At 44.7% G+C, this 9206-nt stretch overlaps 1 protein-coding gene across 1 annotated transcript; it reads right to left on the bottom strand.

The window, feature by feature from the left end:
- Nucleotides 1-248: 248 nt before the first annotated feature.
- On the bottom strand, nucleotides 249-7174 carry LOC112249957 (T-cell activation Rho GTPase-activating protein). The gene is made up of 10 exons (XM_024419715.2): nucleotides 7028-7174; nucleotides 6071-6155; nucleotides 4978-5031; nucleotides 4367-4430; nucleotides 4069-4238; nucleotides 3188-3349; nucleotides 2949-3058; nucleotides 2265-2445; nucleotides 1932-2028; nucleotides 249-1760 (listed from the first exon to the last, which is right to left on the bottom strand). The coding sequence occupies exons 2-10, from the start codon at nucleotides 6095-6097 to the stop codon at nucleotides 604-606; spliced, it is 2022 nt and encodes a 673-aa protein (XP_024275483.1). The 5' UTR covers nucleotides 6098-6155; nucleotides 7028-7174; the 3' UTR covers nucleotides 249-603.
- Between the last annotated feature and the right edge of the window lie 2032 nt (nucleotides 7175-9206).

Here is a 9206-nt window from a genome sequence, read left to right as displayed (position 1 = left end):
GTTGGTGGAGCCCATGGGATGAACTGAGAAAGCAGTATGGCTTATGTATGTATGGGAGCTCATTTCTTGTACTTGCATGCACACAAGGTTGTTTTTGAGTGGAACTGCGTGCTTGGGGTTGCAATGGCCAATCGATTCTAGCCAAAGCTGCAAAGTCACAGGACTTGAATGCTCCTAGGGCTTCCCTCCCCCCAAAAATCCCCAAAAAAGTGTACAGACTTTAATAACTGGAGAACAAAGTAACAATGTAACATAAAGGTGCTTTATTGTAGTGGAAAGAAATATGTTATAGAGTCAAGACACAAAAATACACACATTTTTACAAAGTTACACATTTATGTACAGTACATATCAGTATATTAACAAAAGTAAAACTGGAGGAGATATGTCCAAAATACCTGCAGATTCAGATTGTGATTATTTACATAGCTTTTCTGTAGATACACTAGAGGAGTATCTACCTTCATTAATAGCTTTTCAGGTGAAATATCTTTTATTCTGTACTCTAAACAGTACTACTCAGCAAGTTCAACCTAGCAGTTGTACATTATAGTTTGTGTATATTCAAAGTGAAAAGTGAGATATAATGTCAGAAAAAGGTCATTAAACGTAGGACTCCTTAGCGTAAGAATACTCCTCGAATACGGGCTGGCTGCACCTCCGTGACACAGTCTCATGGTGTGACATGGTCTCATGGCGTGCTCTCGACACAGACTCAGACATCGCTCGCTGGCGGAACCCTCCGGAATGTTGTTGGACTGCGGTGACATCATCACTGTCTGTCCCCTGAAAGAAGCAGTCTGTGTATTGATTGACGGTACAGGAGTACATAAAGTTTGCGTTCATAGAAGCTGGGCGGGAATTCCTGCTAAGAGTGGCGGCTGCGGCCTTGACAGTCATGGAGCCGTAATGTGACAGGGTGAGCTGAGCCACACTCTGGACTGCCTGCTCGTACGAAGGGGGCTGCAATGGCAGTCTGCTATCCACCTGCTGGAAGGCCTCCATGGCAGACAGGGGATGCTTCTGCCTGAGAGGAGCCTCGGCCTCACTCTGGGAGTCCTCCTGGAGGGTTCCACAGGGGAAAGGTTTCTCCTTCTGGAGGTGGCCTTTCTTCAGACTGATTCGGGCGAAGGTTCCCAGGTTCTTGGTCGTCATCGGGGCTTTGCTGTTCACCTTCATGGACTGGGTGCGTCGCTTGGCCACTTCCACCGTGTCCGCCCTCGGATGTGTGGACTGGGCCCTGCGTGGGCAGCCCGGGGAGGCCAGCGGCGAGCTGGTAAACACAGAACCCTCCGATGCATTGGAGGTGGTGCTCTCCAGGGAGCAGGATGACGAGCTTGACGGATGGCTGCCGCCGAGTTTGGGAAGGGACAGCGTGGCGGCAGGCCTGGTAGCGGCACCATGCCCCGGGAGCAGGAAGGAGTCATTAGAGATCTGCTTTTTGAGTGGCTGCTCCTCAAAGTCCCGGCCCTCCACAGAGAAGTCGTCATGGCTACGGGCCAGGTTCCTTCTCACAGCAGAGGGGAAGATGATTGGCTCTGAGCAGCGGCGGTTAAAGGGTGTCTTGTTGGTGAAGGTGTGGAAGATGGCATTGGTAGGGCAGGAGGGGACAGTGCCATGTTCCATCCCGCACGCGGAGAGGAGAGATGGGGACGAGCTGCCACTTTCCCCCTCTCCCTGCATGGACCCCATGCTGTCCCCCTCAGAGTCCGGGTCAGTGCTGTCATAGGCAGAGTCGTGCCGCTGTGACAACACAGATTCTGAGGAGAAAGAGGCAGAATGTTGATCAGTTGCAGTGTATGATTCCTATTCCCATCGTTCTACTTTGAAATGTGTTCCCAGAAATCTGTGTTCACAGAATGTTTTCATTTTCTGTGATACAATGTGTAGCACTGCAAAGAGTGGTGCCTAAAGCAGCCCAGTTCTCTTACCTGAGCTATCTTCATCAGGATCTCCCAAAAGGCTCAGGATGTCTTTTCCAAAGATCTCACTGCAATGCTCTATCAGGAACTTTGTCAGCTCTACCACCTAAAGGAAACATCACAAAGAACATAAAAGGTCAACATTGCTTAGAAAGAGGATTGGCATCTCCTTTCACTGAACAACTCAGTCCTGTTTCAGTGCAGACTACTGTAGGGTAAAGTTCTTGCGAAACCACAGGCCTATACACAGACACACAAAACACACATACACACACTGTGGTTTTCAGTGCATGAAAACCACATTGGCAGCTTCAAAGAGTCCAGTTAGAACCGTATTCTCACCTTGTCCACGGTCTGCACGTCTAAGGACATGTCGTCCTTCCGCAGCAGAGTGGGAGCGATGCACACCGCCAAATTATTGGCGTCCATCATGTTGGCGTGCCCGCTCTTCGTGATGTGGTGGAACACACACAGAAGGTTCCTCAGCAGCAGGATGTTGGGCCCTGGTAGCTTGTCAACCACCCTGAGAGGAGGAGGGAAGAGAGAAGGGAGGAGAGAAAGAAGAAGAAGGAAGAAAGGGAGGAGAAGGAAGAAAATGTAGATCAGTTTGCCGCTCTTTTTAAAAATTATTATTTTAAGCTTCTCTTTTTGAGAGGGGAATTCAACGAAAAAAGAGAAGTGCCTTGTCTGAAATATACACATTGAGGGGAGAGACACTACTTCCTCTTTATCTGAATCTCTGAAAAAACCCATTCAAAAGCCCCTTGAATATATACTTTGCCACACCTACAATAGCAATGGAAAAGTTCAGAGATTTTTGTATTCAACCAAACGCCTACATTAGTCTTACATTAGCATAGCTTACAGTTTTATAGGTCACCAATGGGGGTGACTGGACAGGTGGTATTGTAGCTAGTAGCTATAGTAGCTAGTGCTAATGCCACATTTAGCATAGCATTAACAGTTGGTCCTAGTAGTGGCTAGCTAATGCTACTTTTAGCCTAGCATCAGTGTTTGGTAGCTTACCTCTTGAGCTGCAAGCCTCTCTGGTGGACATCCTCACTCTCGAGGGCCTTCATCCAGGTCTCAAACAGCTCCGACACTAGCAGACGTCCCGGGAGCTCGTTCAGAAAACTCTGTAATTAGGAGGGAAGGTGTTGGTGGTTAGAACACAATGGAAGACTGCTGATAAGTGGCGAGAGTGTCCAATGGATGTATGGACGGACAGATGGGACAGATGAGTGAACAGATGGATGACTCTTTACCTTGAGTAGACCCACCAGGAGAACCACGGGCAGGGCATCCATCTCCACCTCCGTCCCACTATTGAGCTGCTCCCTGATGGCCTTTAGGGTCTTATTGTTGCATGTCGTCCTGAACACCCCCTCTGTGGAGGGGCCTTTCTTCCATAGAAGCACCAATATCTCCTGGTGGGGAGAGAGAAGAACAAGCAGAGGTCAGACCAGGCTGAGAAAAGGCATGAACAAATCAAACAACCTGCTGTGTGTGTGTGTGTGTGTGTGTGTGTGTGTGTGTGTGTGTGTGTGTGTGTGTGTGTGTGTGTGTGTGTGTGTGTGTGTGTGTGTGTGTGTGTGTGTTCTGTGTTCTGTGGGGGAGGGGGAGGGCAGGGTCAGAGTGAGACAGGAGGTTGGTGCATTGTGCGTGTTCATCAGCTGGAACATCACATGTAAATCAAATCAATGGTTGGGTTGCAAGACAGGCAGGTTCTTAGCAACCATTATCAAATGCTTTGTTAACTGCACTTATTAGTGACAATTTAATGACCTGATTAATCAAGTGCCCTAATCAATAAATCACTTCATAAACTGAACTACCATAATGATTCCTAGTGATTCCTAACTATTGAATTGACATGCACCTCATTCTACAAAGGTGTTTAGTTAAAAGGGTTTATTTATGTTAGAGGACGCTACCTAGTGGGCACTACCTAACAGACACTTGGTAGAATGAGGTGCGGGTCAAATCAACTGCTCTCACTACAACTCATTATGGCAGTTCATTATGGCAGTTCAGTTCATGAATTGAAAGTGTTATGTTATATCGCACAATCAATCAAATCTTTCTCACTCAATGCAGACATACAAAGATAGTACAGAACCAAGATAGTTGTGGTAGAGTGACGTACTGTGATGGTCTTGGGAAGCATCCCATCCTCTGGGCAGATCTTGGAGAGAGGCTGCCCAAACAGTTGGCTCTTGGAGTCTGTGTCTGGACAGGAGGACATGCTGTTGAGGGTGGAACTCCTCTTCAATTTCCTCAAGATGCTGATTCTTCTCTTACTGTTGCCGCCCTTTTCTGTTATGAAAGAAGCCAAATGATTAGAGAACTTGAGTAGGTATAGATGTAGTGTGCAGTATTGGGCACAGTATACATTAATGCTAACTGATACCATGACTTTGTTTTTCAGCAATGTTCAAACTCACCAATGGGCTGCGTTGCTTTTGTGTTACATAACTCCCTGGGCAGGGTGGGGATCTTTGTGCCGCCCTGGAAACACAAAACAGGAGATGTTGTCATGAGAATGTGTGAGGAACGTGTGGCAGGGGAGGGAGGGGAGGAGCCTCTGCTCTATGCCCCTAAACCACACCCCCTGTGTCTGCACGCCTGTTTCCAAGTGAGGGTGCAGGGTGGTAAGAGTGTTACTCGCCCACACACCCTCCTTAAACTCCTCCATCACAAACAATTTACCCCTCAGAATTTACCCCGCCAGAAACCCCCCTCGAAACACCCACCACTTTCACACCAATATGTACTCAAGATCAACACAAGGTTCTCCATTTGAACGAAACAACACAAACCCTCCAAAAAGCATCATCACTGTACAGTATCAATCAACTGTTACAACGAATACACTTGTGTTATGTAAGTGCTTATTATCTGAGCAACAGATTGCAGTAGTTAGAATTCCCCCATTAAACCTAAAAATAAACTTGATATTTTCCCCCTGAGGTCTAGGGAAACCAAAGGTGTTTCCAGAACAGTTGACACATGGATGAGAGAAGCAAAAGCGGGGTCTGTACTGTACGGTACTCACATCAAGGGGAAACTCGATAAACGGGTCCATGCCACTTCCTGTTAGAGTTTTAGCCTTAAACACACACAGAGAGAGAGAGAGAGAAAGAGAGAGAGAGAATTATCTATAATGCAGATTAAAGTTGTTGAAGATAAAGTTGACTCCTTCCAGAAGCAATTATAATATTTCGGTAAAGGTCAATGTATGCTCATTCTAATTCTATATTTACATGGTGTCAAACAAAGGCCTATATATGTCTGAATGACCATAGATCATGTTTTGACGTACTGCAATGTGTGTCTGCATTGAGTGCCTTTCTAAGAATGTCCAATACTCCGTCCTTACTGATAATGGCCCTTTCTAGAGGTTATATCCTTACTGATAATGGCCCTTTCTAGAGGTTATATCCTTACTGATAATGGCCCTTTCTAGAGGTTATATCCTTACTGATAATGGCCCTTTCTAGGGGTTATATCCTTACTGATAATGGCCCTTTCTAGAGGTTATATCCTTACTGATAATGGCCCTTTCTAGAGATTATATCCTTACTGATAATGGCCCTTTCTAGAGGTTATATCCTTACTGATAATGGCCCTTTCTAGAGGTTATATCCTTACTGATAATGGCCCTTTCTAGAGGTTATATCCTTACTGATAATGGCTCTTTCTAGAGGTTACAGTATATTCCTCTTCAGAGCCATCAAAGCCCATCAACATGAGAGAAATAGATTGAATAAGAGTGAATATTATGAAGTGGCAACACAATGATATCTTGAAATCAATGGCCGAGCAATACAACGGTATCTCGATATCAATGACCGACTGCAGACAGGCGAAAGCAGATCCATCTTTTCTACAGTATCTGCCATCACCCCGTTTGGTAAGGAGAATCTGAGTGAGGTATCAGGGAATAGGTCTACATACGACACAGTATGTGGTAATAAATCACACAGCTCTTCTCTGTTTCAGCTGTTCTAATTGCTGTTATTGTATATTTAGCACACAGTAAGCTAAAACTTCATCCCAAATGGCACCCTGTTCCGTATAGTTTTGTTCAGTGTACTGTATACAGAATAGGGTGCCATTTGGGACGGGACCCTAAGTGAGAAACTTACTGTGATACTGTTGCTCAGCACCTTCATCAGAACACTTGGGAGGGGTGTGATAGAACCTGCCCTCTCTGTTGCTGCTTTAATTTTCCTGGAAAGATTAAAAGGCATACATACAAATATTAATATTTGATTGACCTCAAGTAAATCCCTAGTTATTCTGGTGAGCCATAATGGAGAAAGATGGATAGAGACTAGTCCCTGTTTAGAAGGGTGTGGATAGAGACTAGTCCCTGTTTAGATGGGTGGGGGGGACCATCAAAAAGATGGTCAAATGGATATTGTCAATATGATAAAATCTTTATTATTATTTATGAGTGAAAATTTATGAGTGATTATGAGTGAAAAGGATGATTACCACTAATAATTGTATGACAGAAAATGTTTAACTATATACGATAAGTTGTGATATCATGAAGAATGGTAATATTAACTAAAATACAGTTCCTATCTCCATCACAGATGTCTTTATACTACCTTTCAATACTAATTATACACTTAGCCCAATACAAATTAATATAATCATATGTGCCATTTAGCAGACGCTTTTATCTAAAGAGACTTACAGTCAAGCATTTTATATCTTATACTGTATGTAATTGAATGACATAGACAGTACAGTCCCATTGATACTGCAAGTTACTGCAAATACATTGATAGATCCCACAATGTTTCTATAATACGTAAGCAGAGACCCCCAAAAATAAAATAAAAGGGTTATTATAAATAATTGTATAGTATAACCCAGTAACCAGGTTAGCCATTTACGGCACAATCAAGGGACATTTACAGTATCTATAGAGGTAATAGTGCTGTGTTTTAGTTAGTTCTTTTATTTTTCTGTGTTTTTTTTGTTTATGCATTGTATGTGCAGGGCTCCCTTGCGAAAGAGACCTTGGTCTCAATGGTGACTCTCTGTTTAAATAAAGGTCCAATAAAAACTAACAAAATAGTAGTGCTTACCTGTGAAGTGTATCCAACCAGCGTTCTTTCACCTCAGGCAAGCTGCAGGCAAAATAACAGCGTGGCGTGAGTTACTAATCCACAGTGAAAGAGGAACAAACCAAACGCACGGACAGACAGACTAACAGACTGAAGAGACACAGTACGCCCTCTGGCTCTTTTAACTACAGCCCGTTGGAAACTCTAACTCAGTCATGGGGACAGGAAGCAGCGTCATGGCGGCCCCCGACCAAAGACACCACTTCCTCTTGGGTTGGGGCTGCTGCTGTCATCGCCATGTGGAAAGAGACACGTGGAGACTAAGCCTCAATCACCTGTATAGATGATAGGAATACCTTTATTTGTAAAAGGGGATCACTTCACTCTGGGGAAGCCTGGATGTCTGAGTGAAGCCTTTAGAAATGATGTTTTCTTTTGGTGTCTTTGTTTTCCTTCACCTTTGGCCTACACTAGGGAGTACATTAGGGCCACATTAGGGCCTACACTAGGGCCCACACTAGGGCCCACATCAGGGCCCACACTAGGGCCTACATCAGGGCCCAGACTAGGGCCTACATCAGGGCCCACACTAGGGCCCACACTAGGGCCTACATCAGGGCCCACACTAGGGTCTACACTTTGGCCCACATTAGGGGCAACACTAGGGCCCACACTAGGGCCTACATCAGGGCCTACATCAGGGCCCACACTAGGGTCTACACTAGGGCCTACATCAGGGCCCACACTAGGGTCTACACTTTGGCCCACATTAGGGGCAACACTAGGGCCCACACAAAGGCATACATCAGGGCCTACATCAGGGCCTACATCAGGGCCCACACTAGGGTCTACACTAGGGCCTACATCAGGGCCCACACTAGGGTCTACACTTTGGCCCACATTAGGGCCTACACTAGGGACCATACTTTTGGATTACTGTAAAAGAGAGCTGTAAAAGAGGCTTTTACATACCCTTTCCCAAAAGACCAGCTCATGTACAGTTGGTGCTTACTGGTAAACAGTAGGCTGATGAACTGGTGAACCCCAGACTCTAGTCAACAACGGTCACACTTATTTGACTAGTTTGTATGACAAGAAACCGTGGGAGTCTATGACTCAGACCCCAATAACATGACTAAATTACCCATATCTACACCAACAAGGGATAGCTATCATTCCTGATCAAAACAGGCACTGATTGTTATTAGCCATTTATAACATTAATAACTTTTCAATCCCCTTCAATTTTGTTCCATTCAATGTTATGTCTGTTTGTCTCCATGTGTGACCATGCAATTTCCAACCTCTATATTTATTTGAAAGACCCAGGTTTCCTGATAAAGTCCATTGCTGTAAAGCCTCTGACATGTGACCTGAGGTCTGATGGTCAGCTTCACACTTCCTGTTTCACCAGCCATTATCTTGTGATGGTGTAGATTTGTCTAACTTCCCTATTTCATTCAAGACCTTATGGAAAGCATCTCTGAAGAACCTCAATATGTTTTTAGGTCAATCCAAGGATACTGGATTTTTGTGCTGCTTGTACACAGTATATCTCCCAGGAAAACCAAAAGGGTCAAACTTAACTTAAAGGAACTGTTCATTTGAATCTTGAATTTGAACTTATGAATGATAGAGTTGACTCTATTATCCTCGTATTGTAATAGTTGTACTTTGAAATGCCAGCAAGCTGAACTTACTGCTCAGTAGTGGCTCATTGTGTAGTTTTCTAACCTTTAAACTTTGGGAGTTCAGAGAATTAGTCATTGTCATGTAATGTCAGTAGTGAGAAAAAACAGAGAAACATCACTTGTTATTTGTTATGTCTATGTTGAGAACGATGAGTGAGAAATGTTTTTCACTGAGTTAAAAGAGACGTGTTTCCATCTGAGAGTGTGCCTGCCAGTTCATATGTCTCTCTCTCTATGTGTGTGTGTGTGTGTGTGTGTGTGTGCCTGCGCATCATGTGTGTGTGTGTGCCTGCACGTCTTCTATGTGTGTGTGTGTGTGTGTGTGTGTGTGTGTGTGTGTGTGTGTGTGTGTGTGTGTGTGTGTGTGTGTGTGTGTGTGTGTGTGTGTGTGTGTGTGTGTGTGTGTGTGTGTGTGTGTGTGTGTGTGTGTGTGTGTGTGTGTGTGTGTGTGTGTGTGTGTGTGTGTGTGTGTGTGTGTGTGTGTGTGTGTGTGTGTGTGCATGTGCGCC

This window comes from Oncorhynchus tshawytscha, linkage group LG05, assembly GCF_018296145.1.
Source record: "Oncorhynchus tshawytscha isolate Ot180627B linkage group LG05, Otsh_v2.0, whole genome shotgun sequence".
Lineage (NCBI taxonomy): Eukaryota > Metazoa > Chordata > Actinopteri > Salmoniformes > Salmonidae > Oncorhynchus > Oncorhynchus tshawytscha.
The sequence above is the reverse complement of the archived record's forward strand: the minus strand, read 5'-3'. Positions and strand labels throughout refer to the sequence as shown.

Excerpts from the sequence above, each read along its gene's own strand:
- LOC112249957 (XM_024419715.2), bottom strand. The coding sequence starts at position 6,097 with ATGAAGGTGCTGAGCAACAGTATCACA. Across the intron at positions 4,431-4,977 it reads TTATCGAGTTTCCCCTTGAT|GGCGGCACAAAGATCCCCAC; the intron begins GTGAGTACCGTA and ends TTGTGTTTCCAG. Across the intron at positions 4,239-4,366 it reads AAAAGCAACGCAGCCCATTG|AAAAGGGCGGCAACAGTAAG; the intron begins GTGAGTTTGAAC and ends CTTTCATAACAG.